Source organism: Lissotriton vulgaris, chromosome 2_1 (assembly GCF_964263255.1).
Source record: "Lissotriton vulgaris chromosome 2_1, aLisVul1.2, whole genome shotgun sequence".
NCBI classification, from domain to species: domain Eukaryota; kingdom Metazoa; phylum Chordata; class Amphibia; order Caudata; family Salamandridae; genus Lissotriton; species Lissotriton vulgaris.
In genome coordinates, this window is record NC_141687.1 from 850,721,345 (window position 1) to 850,743,029 (window position 21,685).

Genomic DNA, 21,685 nt, shown 5'->3' on the forward strand with positions numbered 1-21,685 from the left:
AAAAAGGTGGTCCAAACCTGGTCAGACCAAGAGCCTAAGAAGGATGTAGGCAGACTTACCCGGGACAGGCAATGTTGACTCTGTAATTATAGTTCTGATCTGTTGAGTTGATAGGGAATTCACTGGTGTCACCAGCCTCTGCGTCAATCCAGGAAGCTCACGGAAGTTGGACACAGAGAAGGCATACTCAGGACCCAGGGAAATTGTCTTCATTTCCTCATCATCTACATTCGAGCCAATCACCATAGAGGCCACACCACTTTGTTTCACCTGGAGCACACCCTCGTCGATGTCATCATTGGAGGATCTTGAACTGAGTAGGATCAGAAATTGTGGCACACCTTCCTCGATGCGACTCCCAGATGGCCGTGTGAAAATATTCTTTGAGACGTAAGCCAGTGCTGCACCAGTGTTAAGATCTCTCCCACCTTTAGGGCTTAGCCGCTGCACCTCGCTCAGCACTTCTGCTTTATTGGAGTGGGTGTTGAGCAGGAACTCTACCTTGGGGTCCTCACTGAACTGGATGACAGATACCCGCGCTTTGTCGGAGCTCACATCCAAGCTGTCAACTACCTTTCTGATGAATTCACGGATGAAGGGGAACTCTGGAGATGCACTTCTGGAGCCATCAATTAGGAAAACAACATCTCTCTTGTCATCTGAAATGCAGGAATAAGATTTTTATTAAGTACACTTATAAGAGAAGATGGAAAGTGGGATAGAGAAACAGGCAAGAGAGAAAGTGTGTGTGTGTGTGTGGGTGGGAGAAGGTGTGTTCGTGTCAACTTAAGATTCAGTCAGAGTTCCTAAAGAGATACCAAACCTCAGTTTCTGAACAAAGCTTGTAATATGTTTAACTATTCATAGAGTATCTAAACCTATATTTTAGTATGTTGTCTGCGCTTAACGGGCAAAAACCATAAGTGTGAGGGGGTAAAGTATTTCTTAGAAGCCTACAGTCCGTGCTTCTGAAAGCTGTGAGTGCCAAATGCCAAGGCTATCTAGTCTTGATTCCACTGCATGCCTTTTTCTTCCACCAACCTCAACTTTCAGTTTTTTTTATCTCACTTCTGCAGGTTCTTTTTAATCCCTTCTCTCTCCCTTTGTCATGTTTGCCCTATCCTTCTCTTCCTTCACTAGACTCCATTTTCTGCCCCTCTCTCGCTCTTCTTGGCTAATGGTCTGATTATGAAAATAAGTCTTGATTCCTAGAGCCAAATAATGATAGCCACTAAGTACAACCGCCTGCACAAATTTAGCATTATGTATGTACAAAAGTGTTCAACCAAACACCGTGCTTATGTCATGCATACATGTCACATAAATTGAACGGAATGTGTACCAAAATTCTAAGCAATTCTTAAGTCCAATCACATGTAAGGTGTAATTTTTAATTTAATTGCAAACTGTGTTTGCAGCTAAAAATCTGGTGTCATTTCCAGGTGAGACAACGGCCAAAAACAGACAATTACCTCATGAAACTGAGGACATATTCTCAATTCCTGCAATAATATTCTATGTCTAGGGGACTCTTGGTGACAAACTCAGAGGACCTCAGATTTGTCCATTCCTGAAATGACCGATACCTGTGTAATTAGTAATGTCAGGAGTGGAAATACTGATGCGCTGTTCCTGACCCGCTCTAATGGGGCCATAAGAAGTTGCAAGAACACAAAGGTTAGCAGAGAGGAGCATGTCCAGGGGCCGAGGGAATCTGATCTCCTTACTCAAACCTCTACATGAAGCAGTGGTGTAACAAGAGTTCTATGGACCCAATACAAGAGGCACCCCTACTCCCTGGATAAGGAGTCATAATGAGTTGCAGTAGAGCCCTCAACCTACTGGGCCCTAAAACGAGGTTGCAGAAGAAAGGAGACATCTTCCTTCCTAGAGATTTGGAGCTGCATTTGACTTTGTGCTCCACACAGTCAACTGAGTTAGCTTTCTGCCAGGTCTCAGGAACAGAAAATATAGTGTCCAATTAAAACAACAAGTGAAAGTGCGTGCATGCCAGGTTATAAGCATTCCTGGGGCCCATCTGCAACACTGCACCAGGTGCAGGTTTCCAGAGACGCTACTGGGAATGTTATGTGACATCTTCAGTGGGCTCTTATTAGCCAAGTGTGGCAATCTGTGCAGGGTAGACTTAAGATCAGGAAGAAGGGAGATGCTGGGAAATGCATTTTTTTTCTCTTCAGGGAAACCATTTTCCCCAATGGTGAAATGACTTCCCCTGCACACCACTAAATTTGGGGATGATCTGCCCCCATTACCATCCTGAAGGGAACATATTCCAACCATTTACAGGGTGAGACTGCTCACTAAAGAACGTTGATCAGTGTTCATAAGCTTGCATGGCAAAGCATGCCTTGTAAAACCAACGGTGCACCCCTGGTGGAGAACTCTGCAAGGATTAATCCATGATTGCTCGCCAGGAATCCCTTTAGGAACGCCTGGCAGTGTACATAGAGATATTTAAGGTCGTAAATACATATTGATGGCCAAAAATCCATTTCTGAATTGGGCTCCAAATTACTAAATGCTAAACCACCGCGGAACTTTAATTTGTTTCTGTGGAGGACGAGGACACTAACACATCTTTCAGATTCCTAACGTTTAGCGTCATGAGCAGGCCCGCGTACAGTAAATGGTGCTAGAAGGCTATTTACATAAGTGTGCTCTGTGGCAGGTATTTTCCCAAAATGGTTGAGTACGTAAGCAGACTGAAGTGTTGGTGAATGACTGCACACAAATGTGATTATTCTACGAATTGGCTCATATTTTTATCTTTGGTCCTTGATTTAGATTGTATTCTAGCAGCCCTCTTCAAAGACACCCTTAGTTTAGTGTACGGATTCAAATTAACAAGGGGTGTAGGCAGGAGTGTAAAAACAGCAAAACAAATTGTAGATATGACTACCCCTGTTTCTGCCCTCAACTCAGAATAAAAAAACTGAAAAATGAAGAAAGAAACGTTAACACAAGAATTTCTACTAATATTTACAGCAGAATGGCTCCAAAGTTTGCTCGAAATGTATTTAGAACCCAACAATCACAAGTGGAAAACTAGAGATAATAATTTAATCACAGACTTTGACAATCTAAAACGCATGCTTAAAAGGAAATAGCCCAATAAGGTGTGTCCTTTTAGCTGCACATAGCACCTTCACGACTTGTATATAGCAGACTTTTCACAATAACACAACATACTTGTTGGAACTAGGAGCTACATCTACATACTACTTTGTGAAGTGCTCTGCAAACAGCTGACATGTTGAATTTTATTAATTGATGAGCTGTAGCCTACAAGGAACGTGGTACGGGTATCTACATAAGTGAAGAATACTGAACGGTACATCTATTCATCTGTCTATAGATAAGACATAACGTCTTAAGTTAACATTTCATTAAGCCAACCATATATGTAGGTTACATGAACATAATTGTATGAACAGGGCATACAATCCAGCCTCTCTTGAGATGCAACATTCAAATAGGGGAGAGAATGCTATTTTACATGGATGCTGAACTAAGTTTTTGAGCTTGAGTACCTATTTCCATCTGGAGGAGGATCTACAACAAGCAACATCCTTGCCCAAATACATTAGCGGAGTAGTAAATGCCCTCTCGCCATGGCAAACATTCAGTACAATATTCAAAAGGCCGTTATACGCCACTACAAAGACTGCATATGTATTTTTGCATTTATTAAGAGATGAAAGAGAATGGAAGAGTTGACTTTGTACAGTATGGAGGGGTAACTGGGCTTGTACATCTCAGGGACCCCCAGAGTAAGAGTTTACATCAACTCCTTTCAAACCTCCAATCTTACAGCAAAAAAATCGCCTTGCCACCAAAAATACGAACTACACTGAATCCTATAGATAACACAAGAATAAAACAACTGCAGCATAATCAGTCAAGAAGAAGAAACAAACTCAAACTTACAAATTGAGAAACTAACCTATTAAAGCTCTCTCTGGATCAATAAATACACACTCAACGATCAAGGATGCTCTTAACATTGACACCCTGAATGCCACAAAAGCCATAGCCTGTAAAGAGTCTGGTCTAGAAGCGACTTTGGAAAAAGCCTTCACAAAATATTTACCAAAAAAAAAAAATACCTGTACATTCTGCTGTGTGAAGTAAGCTAAAATCAAAACATTTTTGGAATGATCATATATATTTTTGACTATAAAAAGAAGCATACTTGGGGTCTATATTGGGGCTGCCCCGCTATTTTATAGCTAACGTGTTGTTTGGGCTATGAACACTATTTGTTCATTAGTCTAGCTGGTACACATGGCGGCGACAGATGTGTTAATAGTGTTCTGAGCACCATGATCTCTCCGTAGTACAGCGCTCTAAGGATAGGAGAGTACGACTGCTAACCCAATGTTGCATTTTTCTGGATTCAAATATATTTATATACCTGTTAGTTATGTTGCACTGCAGGATATTTGTATTATGGTGAGTGATTCAGTCATTGCTGAGAAATATGCAGCTTAAAGGTACAATTTGGATTAATTCATCCCTTCGTTCTTATGTGTTAGCAGCAGAAGCTATTTTACCATGGGCCTTAAGGGCCCGGACAAGTCTTCTGGTACTGAAAATAAATGGAACCCCAGTAATGGTGTGTCATTGATTACTGAAGATGCTGTCCAGTCAATGACTGTAGGAACCCGAAAGAGTCCTCCTCTGTCACTGACACTGGGCAGACATAGATTTATTTATGCTGGCTTCAAGCAGTGCTCCCCATCAGACTGATAACCAAGACAGAATACTTGGCAAGGGAAATGTAGAGATTAATGAACTGTCTTTACAGACAGAGCCTAAGTCAGAAGTGCAACACCCGTTCGTGCAGTACAGACAGAAACAGCAAATGATGCCACAGAGAAAATAATATAACAGGAAAATAGCAAGCTGATTCCTTAATTCAAATAGGTTTATGAAAAGGCCTGTTTATATTTTTATGATTAATGTGTACGTTCCCCATGAATTAGTACTATGGCAGTTAACCATTGCTTTTGTGGGACGGCATCTAAAGACAGGTAAAATGTATGGTTTTACATACACACTGGTAAACAAACAGGCCTATTTAAATCAAAGTGTATTATTTCAGGAGCACAGGGACTGTGATGAAATAGTTTATTTATAGTATACTGAAAGGGAATCACATAATAAGTCGAAAGTCGAACGTTAAGGTCAGCAAGGCTGCATATTTGTAAGGGAAATACTGAAAATGCATATTTACAGACACATCCTGCTGTGTCCACGGAAAGTGAAGGTTTATTGTTTGGACACGAGGACAAATACATTGAAATGAGTGACAAAAGTACACCAAGAAATCTTATATATTTTCATTTGATTGAAGACAAGAGACCTGATCAGTTGTTTACATTGGCGAACCTATTTATGTATTAGCAGCTACAGAAATAGGATAGCATAGAGAATGTTTTGGAGAACATTTTTATCAAATTATTCTTTTCACGTATTTAGAAATGGTAATAAGCTTTGACTTTTACATACATGTATTACAATTTCTTTTATTTTAACTGACTATATGCCATAGTATCGTTCACAAAAATATAGTCTGACATAAAGTTTGTACTGGTCTCACAACATTTTTAACCACTACTGCTTGCCTGCATTTTCATTACTTAAGTTTGATGCTACTATATTCGTTTTATCTTTATCGAGGTGTGTTCATTATTGCACATGCAGGTATTTCTCCATTGGTTACATAATCCGTTTGAGTTATAGGAGTTGTGGATTGAGACATACCAATTAATACCAAAAGCAATTCACAACATTTTGAGTAGACAATTGTTTTACATGCAGTAATGTCTGTGAAAGCAATTGTAGTGTAGCTATTCCTATATGGAAAGGAGTCAAGTTGACTTACCTTCAGACTAGCTGAGAGAGTAAGACCTTCACTTTTGTTGTTGTGCGAAAACCAACAGAATACCGCGATGTGTGGCGAGTGCAAGGTAAATGGTCTTATTTCTTTTTTATTTTACTTTCCCTATACCGTCATCTGTCCTCTTGTCCCTGCCCCACCCCACCACTGTTACCTGTGCTGGCCACGCCTGCATTCAGATTTTCCTGACCTTATTTATTGTTTCTTTAGGTTCAACCGAGCTTCTTATGTATGGTCCCTCCGCAACTTACATTAACATTCTTGTGAGAGCATAGTATAATGGGTCATTTATTAAAGGGAATGCAACATTTGAACAGCAACAGACTATTAAGATTCTCTAAAAAAGGGATCAAGTCTTGGGAATTGGTTGGGATTTTGCATGTGGCGAGTTGCAAAAGTTCACTTTTCCCGGAGGAGAGTCAGGTTCCAAAAAGGAAAACAAGATTTTGAGTTTCAACACGCTCAAAGACCATTTTCTCTTATTGATTTGGAACAGAGGTACAGGAAGAAGAAAAATACATACTTCCATGATAATGATGGTTTTGTGGAATAGATACTAAAACAATGAAGTCCTGCATATTAATATGAGATGTGTGTTTATTGCCAATATAAACTAATATTGTTTGAGTACACTGAAAAGCTATCACAATGCGGAATTTAAGGTAATGATGTCATCAGCGTTTGGGGGTTGTCCATGCAGAGTTGATTACTTTGTGTACTGGGAGAACATGTGTGACTCTAAGGCAGTCTATTGCCAGGACACGAGGCTTCAATCAGGGAATGACAAAAGCTCATATTAAGGAAGGGAAATGGAAGTGAAACCTTGTTTGTTCTTTCTACCCCAGTACCATGGGCTCATGCTGAGAAGGAGGAATGTCACCATACCTGATGAGGCTGGGATAGACTGGATTAGCGTTGTCACTTCTGCCTTGTTCAGTTGAGCGACTCTGTTGGAGATGGTCTGATGCACATTTTCCAGCCCCCGGAAGTCAGGGACAGACACAGCGAAGTCCGGTAGAAAAGAAATGGTCTGCAGCTCAGTGATGTCGGCATTCCTCGCTCCCACGGCAAATGGCACCACTCCCATCCTCTTCAGGTTCGATGAAGGTCCCCTAACATCATCTTCTGATTTGCCAGCAGTCAGAAGGATCAGGAACTGTGGAACCCCATCCTCAGTCCTGCTGCCCGAAGCGCTAGTGAAAACATTCTCTGTGACATAGTCTAGGGCTGCTCCGGTGTTCAGTGGTGAGCCTCCCAAAGGAGATAGTCGCTGGACAGCATTGAGAACCCCCTGCTTGTCTGCATATGAATTCAGAAGGAAATCGGGCTGCGTAACATCACTGTACTGGACCACAGAAACTCGGATTTTGTCACTGCCCACTTCCAGCCCATCCACCACTCTCTGAACGAAGGTCCTCAAAGAGGGAAAACCACTTCGGACCTCATCTGATCCATCAAGTAGAAACACAATGTCCTTTCTTCTGGTTTCGTCAACTAGAGTGTGAAAACAGTGCACACAATAGACAGTGGCTTACAAATGCTCTTCTGACCGTCTAACTATTGCTTCATAATATCTTGCGTTAATCTCAATCCCAAACCATGCATGTCCAGATCCTGCTTAAATCACAGACTTGAACCACCCAAAAGAATTTTAGCATACATTTGATCCAAAGCCATCTACTTGTTTTTATATATATGTATTTCTGCTTTGAACTTATTTGTGTACTATAATATTCCATTCTTTATGTTAGTGCACCTTGTCCTTCACGTACTGATATCTCTGATATTCCGAATCTATCATCCCAAAATATCTGATCTAGTGTCCACTGGATCATGTTAGTTCTAACCTCATGCACTGAAGAGTGAGTCTACTCCCCTATATCTGGATCTATCCCTTGATTTACAGTAATTTTGCACTAGTCAGTGCTTTATACGAACAAGTACTGTCAATCACTGACTACTTGCTGGCAAATGACCATCATGCAACCACCACTAGACCAAATCTGTATCTCATTAATCAGGCTAGAGTGTGTTGCTCTCTCTTTCCTTGACTGCTCTAGATCCTCTCCTCTCCCCACCCCAACAAACAGGCACCCCAAGAGTATACGTACAAGTAGCAGGCGTTACTTGGAGCTGCACTGTCTTCAGCAGGTTCACCAGTTGGGGCTGAATATTTTCAATTGTGGGCAGATTGTCAGCTGCCAGAATGAAGCTAGGATCCAACACGACTCTTCCGAGCTCACTGGCATCAGCGTTCCTGGCTTGGATGGCGAAGGTCAGCACTCCAGATTGCCTGAGACTTGCTGCACCCTGGTCCACACTGTCCCGAGACCTTCCTGCGGAAAGGAGCACCAGTATCTGGGGCACGCCTTCGTCAATCCTGCTGCCCCCATCCCTTGTGAAGAGGTTTCTCTGGACGTACTCCAAGGCAGCGCCTGTGTTTAGGGTGCGCCCGGTCTTCAGCCTCATCTGTCGCACATTGGCAAGCACTTCCTCCTCAGACGGGTAGGTGTCGAACTTGAACTCTACCTTGACATTGTCGCTGTATTGAGCCACGGCCACCCTGGTTGCGTCAGGGCCCAAATTCAGGTCTTCGATTACCTTGGCTACGAAATCACGTACTGGGGCGAAGTTGTTCACCATGTTGGCTGACCCATCCAACAAGAACAAAATGTCTCTCTTGCTTTCTAGAAGACAATAGAAAGTAAAGGGAGGAAATGGCTAACTAGTGGGTTTGGATGTGCAGGCAAAACCCAAACAACTTCAATGCTTTGTTGAAAAGAAAAGGGAAAACTGCAAGGTAGGGGCAATATGACCTATTCTCTGACAAGTGGCAACAAACCAACAGGGTTTTAATTGATTTGGCGGGTTAGTACGGTGTGTAAGTTACATTCACAGACGGCAGCCTACTTTGCATACTGAGAACAGTGCATCCGATTACGCAGCGTGGAAGCAGTTGAAGCACAGTTTTTACTAAATGAACGCGTTATTAATCTGTTTGCTAAGTATAAAAGGATCCCAATAGCCTCCAAAGACTACGGTAATCAAAAACTGACGGATGTGAAGGGTAAAGCAGCCCGCAAGGACGACAGCATTATTGTATTTGGTAACGGTAAGAGGTTAAATCCATGCTTTAAGAAAGCACATTTATGACATGTTCAGCATCACGCGGGCTTATTTACTACAAGCGGTGCACGAGATCTAGCGCAAGAACCCCACAGGAACGTTTCAAATATACGTCAGCATTTCCTCTATCCAGGTGCCGTCCAGCAGAACTCCAGCAGAAGGTCTCATTTCCATAGTGCCCCAGTAGCCAGTACCCTCCTGGCAGCAGTTAGCAGACCCTGCAAGCATTATACACAATAGGTACCAACATTCCAGTGCCAGTGTCACTATCCATAGCACAAGCATTCCATAACCACTAAAACTTTATTCCATTCCTAGGGCACAAACATTCCATACCGAGGTCCTCTAGCCCTCTGTACGGTATACAACCTTTACAACGAATCTTTTACCACGCACTACAATTACAACGCAGTCATTACAACGCAAACCATTACAACGCATTGCGCTGGGGGGCGCTCTAGGATAGGGAATAAGTTTAATTTACTATCCAACACCTTCCCTAGTGTCCACGGGGACTGGAGTTGGAATAGTAAATTAAACTATTCACTATCCAGCACCCCAAAGCGCTATGCGTTGTAATGGTATGCGTTGTAAAAACCGCGTTGTAATGGTATGCGTGGTAAAAGTATGCGTTGTAACGTCATACATCCCTCTGTACCCACTGTACATATACTCTAACGCCTAGCACCAGTCACAGCATCATTCCATATTCACTTCTATCCAAGGGCCAGCCACTGTCTGCATCTAGATCCATCAGTACTCTATGCGCCCTGTTATCAACAATCCATATTCACGGCCCCCCATGTTCCACACCCAGGGACTAGTGCCCCAAATGTTTCAATAGCCTGTTTCAACATTTATGTCCATATTTAGTTCCCTTGGCATTCCATATTCGGTGCTCAAATGATTATATATTTTGCTGCATAATCCGATTCCTACTGCCACAAACATCCCACATACACATTAACAGTAGAAAATGGAATGCCCTATATCATTAGTATGCTGCACCCAGTGATCTTAGCATGTACAACCCAATGCCACCATAATGCTGTTGCAATTGCCAACCTCATTACATATTCAGAACTCCCAGAAATCCTTAAGTACAATGCAGCATATTATTTACTCAGATTCGATAGCATCCCATATCTTTTGGTCTCGACCTTTGGTACTGGAAATAAAGAATTCGACATCTGGTGCCTGCTTTTTCATCACACTTATGGCAATCAGTATTTTATGCCCCGTTCCAGCAGCAGCCTGCACCCCCCATCCGAGCCAAGAAAATCATTAATTTCTCACCATCAACACCTAAGCACAATCAACCTATCAACAAATTGGTGGTCCTAAAAGCAAATTCAAATAGTAGCTCTGCCTGTAACGTCACAGCTTTCTGAGCATTGGTGAAATCATGCTTTAAGTCAAGCTGAATGTTGAAGAAGTGAAGGTTTTTAAGAAGACACTTAAAAAGATTACGAATTCTAAGTTGTTAAGATAAGCACAAGACTAGGTTAGCGCTGCACAAATACACAGAATGTGAATGTCACTGTGAAGCGTTGGACAGCATATATAACAAATGACTTACCTTGGGCAATGCGCTCTCTCTGGTGGATACTTTTATCTACAGCATATATAACAAATGACTTACCTTGGGCAATGCGCTCTCTCTGGTGGATACTTTTATCTAACCACAGATTCTTCACCTTTAGGATATTCCCAGGCACCAGACTGGATCCGGAAGATTTTTCAGCATAATACCTATGCGCGAGTAGATAGCATCTTGCCACTCCACATTTAGCCCTCTACGCCCAGAGGTGGTAGGAGGAGCTTCATATAGGTCCCACTCAAACGCTCTGATTTTGGTTTCTTTCTGTACACTTTTTCCGCCCTCAAATGCGGATTCCAACAACCAATTGTTTGTGTCAGTGTCCAGATCTCCAATTTAGGGTTGTTTTACTCAATATCAACATCAACAATATCCTGATACAAGAATATCTAGGACAGAATATCAAGGGACAACATATCAAATGGTAAGTACTTATCAGAGGTATAGATTTACTGATTTGATTAAAATTTTGTAAAGCGAGCCGTATGCCCATAGGCGTCTCGGTGCTGCCATCTGCATGAGGGTTTAGACTGCCTGTAGTCTAAATGTACATGGGAAGAGTAAACAACCAAGTTTTGAGATGTTTTCTGAAAATCTGCAGCTTTACTATTCCTAACTCCACATTCATGTAGCTTGAAGATATATTTACAGTGTGGATACATATATATAGAGTTAGGTATAGAAAGTCTAAACTTACTTACCTATCATTATTTTTTTTTTATATATTATATTCTCGTATTTTGTCCCACCAATATTGGAGGTTCGCCATTCAGGGTGCAGACCCTCATTTGGGACCTTTTCAGATGAAGAAGAGTCCATACCACAGAATAGGGAATCTGCGGGTAGATAAAGTATCCACCACAAAGAGCAATACCAAAGGTAAGTAACTTGTTCTTCTGATGGGTTCCACTGACCATAGATTCCTCACCTATAAAATAGATACCAAAGCAGTACCTTTACCGTTGGCGAGTCTGTAGAATGTCTCAGACAAAAAAGTCCTGCAGAACTGAACACCCAAAAGGCCCTATCCGTTAGAGATGGCTGTCAAAGCAGTAGTGATTCATGAACAAGTGCACTAAACTTTGCCTCCTGACAAACATTCATGAATGGCCCCCCATGTGCCAACGCAGTGGCACCAGTCTGGCCCCAGTTGAATGGGGCCTCAACCGTTCTGAAGGCTGCTTCTTGACCATCGAGTAGCAGATCTTGAGACAGATGGCTATCCACCTGGACAAAAGGCCTGTTTTATGTGTTGGCAGAAAGGGTACTCTAGCGCAACGGTGAGAGAGTACCCTTACTGCCAACCTCAAGGTCTGCATTTTGAATCAGGTGGACCTTCTGTTTTTAAATAGTGGAGACTACTCAGTCTCCGCCGCCTTGTCATCGGAGTTTTGGCAATGTGTCCAGCAATTGAAATTAGATTGAGTGGAAATATGGACAGTTTTCACTGCCTGTCACTGCCAAGAAAAACTTGGCAGCAAGGGGCAGTAAAATATTTTAACTTACCTACTAGAGAGAGGGTCATTGTTCTTTTTGATTGTTAAAAAGAAAATCGCACTATGGTATTTTCTTTTTAAGCATGAAAATAAAGTTATTAGTTTGATGTTTGGCTCCCTCATATTGTCAGAGCGGTCCATCAAACTTATAATACATTACCAGGAACTGCCTTCACTGTGGTTCCTAAAGATGCTAGAGATGTCTGCAGGGCCAGTGGACATCTCTAAATACGGCGGTCTGGATATCTTCGCCATGGCGGATATAAAGTATTCTACCTTGGCGACGGTAATTACTCCATCAGCCTATGTTTAAATCGGGCCGACGTTTTTTTCTAAACTGCTTGACATTTCTTTGCCATGGAGAACTGCACTAAGAAGGGATGGTCCTCCTAATGGTCTTTAGAATGATCAATGTAAAAGCTGAGCTCTCTTTTGGGGTTCAAACATTTGAGTCTCTCCTCCTATATCAAGGGGTGAGGTGTGGCAGAAAACAACCAAAGTTATGTACTTTCCAACATGAGAGTCACAACTTTTAGTAGAAAGGCCTCCCTATTCCTCAGCACCAATTTATCCAGAAGAAAGGTGAATTTGAGCAGCTGCACTGATAAAGCTTACGACTCACTCTCATGATGAGCATAGGTTATCGTACTGAGAAAGACAGTACTTAGGGTCAGGAGATGTAGATGACAGCTGTGCAACAGCTCAAAAGGGGCACACACGAGGAAAGTAAGGACCAATTAAGGTAGCACTATGGCACCACAAAGATTTAAGGAGGAAACGTGGTTTAAACCTTTGAGAAATCACATTACAGCAGGTGATTTAAGCAAAAATGGCCAACAGATAACCATGCACCCTGCTATTCCTTGCTGAGCTAAAGATACAACAAGCAGCAAGACATTTGACAGCTTATCCTTCAATGGGTACACAAATTTATTCCAACATCCAGCATACATATACCTTTTAAAAGGACTCCTGGTCAATGTGATCCATGACGTTTTGAAGAAGATCAAATGTAGTCAACTTCTGCTGCTTAATCTCCAATAATGGAGGAGTAGATTGCCCACGTCCCGGTGCCTGACCCTGACCAACAGTAGCGGCAGAAGATCCTCCTGGAGCACCTGCCTGATTAGAGGACAGGTGCTCATGCCAAGTAGTTCTGTGTACCCCATTCTCCTTGCCCGATTTGAGACCTCTAGGATGACTTGGGCCTAGTCATTCCAGATCTTAGAGCAAAAGAGGTAGCAGGTCCAATGCTACCGTCCAGTCTCCTAAATTTAGGGCAAATAGATCCTGGGCCAGTGTACACAATTTGAATGAAGAAATTGAGAGGTCAAATATCTAAAATAAGCAAAAGGCCACTGCCATTTTTCAGCAAAAGGAAATAATGGGAGTAACACACACCTCCGATCTCCAAGGACGGGGCTCTCTCCATAACTCTGTAGGAAATGAACATATTTTGAGTTATGCACCTCTAGATATTTGCCTTAGCTATTTTAATGGCTTTAGAACTTTGAGCAGTTTACTCCTGCTAACCAGTAGTCAAGTGCTTATGCTTCCCCTCAACTTGATGAAATTGGTATACACCTGATTGACATATTTAACTTACCCAAAAGTCCCTAGTATATGCTAAACAGAGGAGCCAGGGTCTGTAAGGCAAATGTCACTAGAGGAATGCAGCACTCATTGTGCCACCCACTACAGTAGGAGTGCAGCCATGACTGCAGGCCTACCATTTCTAGCCTGGCTGCTGGAGTATTAAACTACTAAATCGATTTGTCAAAATAACCCCTTTTGACAGGTCAATACTTTTATTTTAACTATTTAAAAGTCACTCATTTTTAGGCCTTATTTCCTATAAGGAAGGCAGGCTGCATGGTATTTAAAAGTAGAACATGTAGAAATTTAATGTTAAATATGTCCTTACTATGAAAAAGGCAGAATAGTTATTTTTACTGTGTCAAGGATGACTGTTCAGTGTGAGACATTGAGCTAAATTTTTACATTTAACAATCCTAACAGTGAAGAGGAAACACCTAGAATATAATTAAACAACAATTTTTAATAATTATAGTTCTTAAAAGTTCAATTTAATTGTGATGTTGAATTTTTGATTAATATTAAGGGAAAGGTCCCTTTAGAAAGTTACATTTTCCCTGACAAAAGCCAGTGGAAGCCCATTTACAGTTGAACTCCCACTTATCATGGGTAGGAATGTGTGATAAATGGCTCCCCATGAGCAAACAGTAGGCTGTCCTGAATGGGCAGAGATGACCTCTCTGAACATGAATATAAAAGTAGGGCTTTGAGCATCCTTTCTGACATTACAGTGCCAAATTCTGCTTGGCAGGTCTGCAGAGGTTTTACATATAACACTTGCGGTAAACTTCAAAGAGGCCTTCCCTGTCACAGGCAAATAGCTAACAACTGTGCAGGGCCCTCCCTTTGTCCTCATAGCCAGGCAACCTCCAATTACAGTGTGCCTCATTTTGATATTACAGTGCCAAATCCTGCTTGAATGTCAAATCCTGCTTGACAGGTCTTCTGGTGTTTTACATAAACACTTGGGGTGCAATCGAAAGGCGAAAGCAGGATGCCAAAAACATTGTTCTGTATCACTCTATGGTTGCTGGAAAACTCTGAATTGTTCTTTCTGGTGTCTGTCTCTGGGTTTATTGGGCGATATCCAACTGGATTTTAGTGTCCGATTTGGGAGGACAGTAGGAAAACCATAGTACACGCACCACACACACCCAGCCCTCAAGGCCCACGTTTAGTATGGCGGACAACTTCCAACATCTTGAAAATGACCAAAGAGAGTCGGGTTGTCCCCAGGAACTTTTACTTCATTGGTTAGACCATGCCCATGAGTCATTCCAACCCACTACCTCGTAGCAGGCATGGATGTAGCATCTCTAGGCACCCACTACAGAACATTCCTGGACATGTGGAAGATCTGAAGAGGTCTGAACCTGCTGACTGATACCTGAGAACGACCTAGAAGAGTGGGGAAAAGGCCTGCTCTCCCTCTTGTACCTAGGACAAGGAAGTGGACTTCAAGGGCCACAAGACTGGCCTCCTGATAAATACACAATAAGCTATCATTTGAATTTTCCTGCAACCAGCCAGTAGACTAGTAGCAACTGGACCTGAACTGGACCCTGCGTTTGGCCTCTACTTGACACCTTGTGAGTCTCTAAGCGCCTCGTCAGAGGTCCAAAGGGGCTTTAGACCTGTACTTCTGTAGTGGAGATAATAGACTAAAGTCAAAAGGTAAAATCTTTGACCGGGATGAACCTGGTTGGTGTATCTAAATTGTTAAATTGTGACTAGATTGTGGTCTACCCCGACCACTGACTATCATTGCCTCTTTATGATTCTTTTCCTACTTGAAACTGTAAAAAATTCAGATCACTTATTGAAGTTCTGTCATCTTGGTGTAATTTTGTTTATTATGTTTTACTCTATTTTCCGAATTTGGTTTGGTATGTTTATTGAGTTGCATTTCGATTTTATCACTGTTATGGTACTGCACACATGCTTTACACTGTGTCATAAGTAAAACCTGTCTTCTCTACACCATATCTACCTGGGAGTTGAGCTTAGTTAAATTTAGTAACTTTGAGGCTTCATCCTGACAAGGGTTGTGATTAGTCCCTGAGGTGGGCAGTCACTCACCCCAAATAATAACCCAATTTCTTGCAGGCTTAATTGTCCAAATGAGCAAGAACTTCCTACAAGAAAGTGGTCAAATGGTCCTGTTATAGCTGCTCTGCTGGGTGGAAGGTGTGGCGGATGGAAAGGAATGGCAGGGTGTAGGCTCGTTGGACATTTACAGTACTATTCTTTTGAATGTTATATCTCTCCACCTATGGGCGAAATTACTGATTTGACCTCCTACAGGGTGGTTGTAAGCCCCAGAACATTTACTGAAAAGCCAGTGGTTCTCATCCTTGTGCGGTACCGGAGCACCAGAATAGTACAGACTGCTCTGCCTAAACAGTCGATTGTATCCAGACCTGACCAAATGACATGGTTGGCTGCATTTTGCCAATTTTGAATGATCTGTGCCAAGTTGCCACTGAATTCTTCTAAGACTTCTGGCAAAATCTCTGTGACCATGTCCCATAGGAGCAGCAGTGGTGCCTCCATGAGAGCGAAGGAGCGTTGCCCCTCCGCTGGAGAGCAGGACATATGAAAAATAAAATAATAATAAAACAAATTGATTACCACTTTATTTATCGTGCTGGCAGCAGCCTAGGGTGGGGGAAGGGCAGCAGCAGAGAGCAATACTGTGCACTTAGTTTGAAATGAGCATGTCACTTTGGCCAGCCATCTTGCGACAGCCAGCCAGACATGCACACTTTAAACACTCCGGCCCAAACAGTTTCAGACTGCTGGGTGGAGAACAAGCACAGTGCCTGAGTACTTCTAGGAGTGTTGCACCAGTGTGCTCCAGCCAATTCTGGTGCTTCTCTCATTCTGCTGAGAGAAGCATCTGGATTGGTAGAGGGGAGATGCTTGCTGGAGCTCTTGGAACCTGGGCTGCTGAGATGAAGAGGAGCACACAGCATGAGGCAACAGGTAACTAAATCTTTTTTTTAAAACTAAGTTGCTTTAATTCTTTGACAGGCACTTTGAGAAACTCAGTGCCTTCAGTCTCAACTCCAGATCTCTCAATCATGGCCCGTTATAAATACAGTTTAAAACGGATTATGATTGAGAGCTTTGGCTTTGAGTCTAAGGGCACTCATGTTTTTTATTAGTGCCCGTAAGTGTGCCTCTCACCCCACCTGTGTTAATTGCAGGTGGCCGCCATTGCATGGGAGTTCCTACTAAGCATGAGCGGGAAATCCGTTACGCTCACGGATTTTGCGGATTTTTGGGAAATCCGCAATCCGCGAATTTTGCGGATTTCCCGCAAAATCCGCAAAAAAAATCCGCGAACGTAACGGGTTCAAAAGTTGAACCCCCACTCATGCAACTATTTTACAATGGCGCCAGCAAGCTTCCAGCGCCGTTGTAAAATAGTTACAAAGTTAGCTTGCACAGGAACCACTAGATAAAACGAAGCAGGTGCTTCCTGTGCAAGCTAACTTTGTAACTATTTTACAACGGCGCTGGCAGCTTGCTGGCGCCATTGTAAAATAGTTACAGCCTTACACAGGTCACTCAAGGGACCCCTGCGCCCTTCAGGGCGATTGCATAGTAACACACACATGGCCACTCGAACTAGTTGATGCTCAAATTCAGTGACTCATTCATTAGCCCAAAAACAATCATGAGCGTCTTCGAGGCTGGACAGGTGTGCCTCTTCCCAAATCTACCGTGGAAAATCAGCTGTGATGCTGGGTAGAGCGTAGAGGGCGGCCTTTGCATGGTCGCTCGAACTAGTTGATGCTCAAAATCTGTGACTCATTCATTAGCCCAAAAACAATCATGAGCGTCTTCGAGGCTGGACAGGTTTGCCTCTTCCCAAATCTACTGTGGAAAATCAGCTGTGATGCTGGGTAGAGGCCTTTGCATCCTTGACTTTCATGAGCGCAATCCCCGTGCTGTTCCTGTGACCAGGAGCTTCTTTCTCTTATAATTGTGTCCGCACAGGTTGCTGCAAGTTCGCACGCGTTTTGTACAATTTCGCAATTTGCGAAATTGTACAAAACCCTCGCGAACTTGCAGAAACCCGTGCGAACATAAAAAAAAAAAATCCGGATTTTGCGGATTTTGGCAATCCGCAAATTCGCAAATCCGCAAATTCGCGGATTGCCAATCCGCAAAATCCACTCATGCCTAGTTCCTACCCAGAAAACAGATGGTGTTGAATGACCTAAGGATGAGGCAAGGTGATAAAAGCATTCTCTTTCCAAATTCCTCAATTTTTTGCCTCAATGTCTTGAAGGGTTGTAGGAAAAGAATTGGTTTAACCCTGCTAGTAGATGCCTCCACTACCAGGGTGCCTCAACATAGGAGCTGTGTTAGGAAGGCAGGGTCACTAAGAGTGGGCCTGCGGCTGGTGTCAAACGTTCACAGGTGGGCAGGAACTGGGGATTAGTCCAAGTGCCCATGAGGGTGCCAGACAAGGCTCTGTAGAACGGCTCAGATAATATCTATCCTCTTAGGAAGGGACATGTTACTGTGCACCCTGGAAACATTTTGAGACAGAAAACTTGTCAACTGACGAGAAAAGGTAAGAGCTAGTTTCAGGTCCAAGTATGAAGGCATTGAAAGAAAGGAACTGATTGTTGGAACGCTTGGGTGATGCCTATATGCGACTCCTGCTGTCACTTCCAGGGTGGAGCAAGTTCCACACAGAAGCATGTCGCGCCACCTTTTGGTGTGTAGGGGCAATGCTGAAAAAGTTTGCAAATCCAGTTTGGCGCCTGTGGAAATTCTAATGGTGAAAAATCTGCAGTTAGAAGTGTCCACCAGAAAACCATGATGGAAGCCTTTAAGGAGTTGTTGCGCATTAATGCCAGAATAACATAGTTATGGTTGCAATTTAAAGAAAGACTTCTAGAGAAGTAATACATTTGAGAATGCACAATAGAGTTCCCTTTTATCACCCACCTTACTCAAAACCAAGCAGACAACATCTTTGCTATATCGCAGAAAAAGGTGCCTTGAGTGAAGGCCTGCAACCCTTATGGAATGCCTGCTGCACTTACATGCTAAACTGAACATAAACTAAATAAAGGTTTTCAAATGTGTCCATACCTGCTGTGGGGCGTGAGGCCGTCTGGATAAGAATGTTGATCTCTTCTCTGGACAGCTGGCCCACTCTGCTGGACAGTTGCTGATGCATTGTCTCCAACTGAGTGAAATCAGGGACGGCGAAAGCGAAGTCTGGTGTGAAGGAGATGGCCTGCAGCTCGGAGATGTCGGCATTCCCAGCTCCAACAGCGAAGGGCACCACCCCTGTGTTCTTCATGTTTGCCGAAGGCCTCCTGACGTCGTCTTCGGATTTACCTGCAGTCAGCAAGATCAGGAACTGGGGCACCCCTTCATCTGCTCTGCTTCCAGCACTTGCAGTGAAAACATTCTGCGTGACGTGGTCCAGAGCAGCTCCAGTGTTGAGTGGAGAGCCCCCTAAGTGTCTTAGACGTTGGATGGCATTCAGCACCCCTTGTTTGTCAGCATGCGCGTTCAGAAGGAAGTCAGGCCGCGTGTCGTCGCTGTACTGGACCACAGATATTCGCACCCTGTCACGACCCACATCGAGCCCCTCCACCACTCTCAGGATGAAGGTCCTCAGGGAAGGGAAGCCGCTTCGCACTTCATCAGAGCCATCGAGCAGAAACACAACATCCTTTTTGTCTCCTTCGCGCACCACAACTTTGGAAAACACACACACAAAAGAAAAGTTGTATATCAATGACTGGTATCACAGAAAATCACGAATCACAGCTTGCAAGGTGTGAGGAAAAAGACAAATGGGATTGGGAGATTGATTCACTTCTCAAGAGATTACCCGCCCAAAAATCCATGAGGCCTATAAATAATCCCACTCAAATCAAATCTAGGAAGAAGTAGTGTTAACATCAGTGATCCTAAATTGAAAATATTTACGCTGTAATGAGGAACCAGTGAGATTCTGTTTAAGGTTCTGAAGCCGTTGATGCGGAAATAAAAAGCTACTTACCAGTAATGAGAGTTATCTAACATGGGATCCTTCGGTATGCTAAATATGTTTTTTAAAAGGATGGACTTTCAGCATTTTTATTTCCTCTTGGTTCAGGAAATACACAGAATGTCTTCTGTTAGAACTCTGAATGTTGGATCTTTATAGATTATTTTCCTCTGAATGTAGTCCTGAGCTGTCAACTGTGGGATAGGTCTTTGCTGGAAAAGGTTGTCGATGACTGATCGGCAAAATGGAGTATTTATAGCAGAGTCAGTCTCCAATGGGTAATTCAAAGGGGCAGGAGGAGCTGAGTAAATTAGCTTCCGGTCATTTCTTCCAGTTTTTTTTATATGCATTTCATTAACTTCCTTAAATGAGTGAAGTTTTAAAATAAACAGGTGAAAAATCCAGCAAACAGTTTTTTGTCAAAGTGAAAGACACAACACTTTATGTAGAAAATGTTTCCTCAACTAAGTCGGGAAAGTATCGTACGTGCGACTTTGCGCAAAGTCCATACATTTCGCAACTTTATGAATTTGTGAACTTCACGCAGCTTTAATAATACATATGAAATCTGTCAGCTGATTACTAAATGGTTGCTCATATCCCTCAAGGACTGTCATCTTTCATTTAAAAAAAAAAAGTAAATTTGCATTTTTTTTTCTCTCACGGATATCCTAGAAACTTCAGGGAGGTGTGATTTATGGGATACCATTTGCTGAAAAAATCTTTCCACAAAAAAAGATCTATTTTCGGCGAGAGCTTTTCAATGGAACCAGAGCTGGTAGGTTAACGTATTTGTTCTTGCCTTTTGAAAGCTTTGATTCTAGAAATTAAAAATGCAGTTTTATGTTCAAAGTTATGTACAGACTGCGCAGTGGGAGGGTGAGGAATAATTATGAAGTTCGAAAGGGAGACCGCACTATGGAAAAGAAAAGAGGAGACTTGTTCAGACAAAAAACTGGGCTCAGTATAGAAAACGTTTCCTGGTGAAAAATAGTAAATGGCTCAATATGGATCTAGCAGAATTCTAGGGACATTCAGGTACATGCATCAATGTAGGATTTTGCGATACCTTAATTGCGATTATTAAGGAATCACAATTAAGGAATTGCAAAAGCTGATGCATGTAGGAATCGCTATAAAATTAGCGATTCTGAAACATTCCTTAATTGCGAGTCACAATTAGGCCCATAGGAATGAATGGGAGGGGTACTCGCAAATTGCGCATACAATTTCAAGGGTGTCAAAAGGACACCCTGTTGCACCCCTGAAATTGCTCTGTGCACACATATTGCAGACACACATGCCCCAAGGGCATGTGTGTGTGTTACCTACAACTTTGAAAAATGCACTTTAGTGCAAGTTTTTGCAAATTACCATCAAGTTCAACTTGATGATAATTTGCACCGCTATAGCGAAATTGTTATTCCTAAGTGGTTCTTGCATAGCATTTAAGGAATTGCAAATTGAGATTCCTTAAATGCAATCGCAATTTGAGGAATCACACTTAATTGTGAATTCTCAAATTGTGAGTGCCTGGAACCTTGATGCATCGCAAATGCCCTTTTTGCGGGCCCAAACGGACGATTTTTCCGAATTGCATCGTTTGCGCTCGCAAAAATGGTTGATGCATGTGCCTGTTAGTTACTTTTCAAAATATTAACTAAGAGCAAAATATAAACAAGGAGCCTGCGCCGCCACTTCTTCACTTTTTTGGACACAGTGGCGGCGTAGAGTGCAGACCCATATCTACGAGGCCATTCAAAGCCCCAAAGAAATGGAGTAAGGCAAAGAAGTAGCTGTGTTGCCTTACTCTGCCTCAAAGAAGCATTTCATGAGCTTTGCAGTGGGTGTTCCCATACAACACTGATGGATGTTGACGCATTTCCAGATTTACAAGGATTTGTAAACCTGGGAAT

General features: G+C 42.6%; 1 protein-coding gene across 1 annotated transcript in view; it reads right to left on the reverse strand.

Annotated features, from left to right (window-relative positions):
• Positions 1-21,685, reverse strand: part of COL6A3 (collagen type VI alpha 3 chain) — a 237,613-nt gene that overhangs the window by 145,143 nt on the left and 70,785 nt on the right. Inside the window, exons 7-10 of the mRNA XM_086956302.1 lie at positions 18,857-19,474; positions 8,035-8,610; positions 6,809-7,417; positions 60-659 (exon numbers count right to left, since the gene is read on the reverse strand). Coding sequence (XP_086812428.1) covers positions 60-659; positions 6,809-7,417; positions 8,035-8,610; positions 18,857-19,474 — 2,403 coding nt within the window. The remainder of the gene's footprint in view (positions 1-59; positions 660-6,808; positions 7,418-8,034; positions 8,611-18,856; positions 19,475-21,685) is intronic.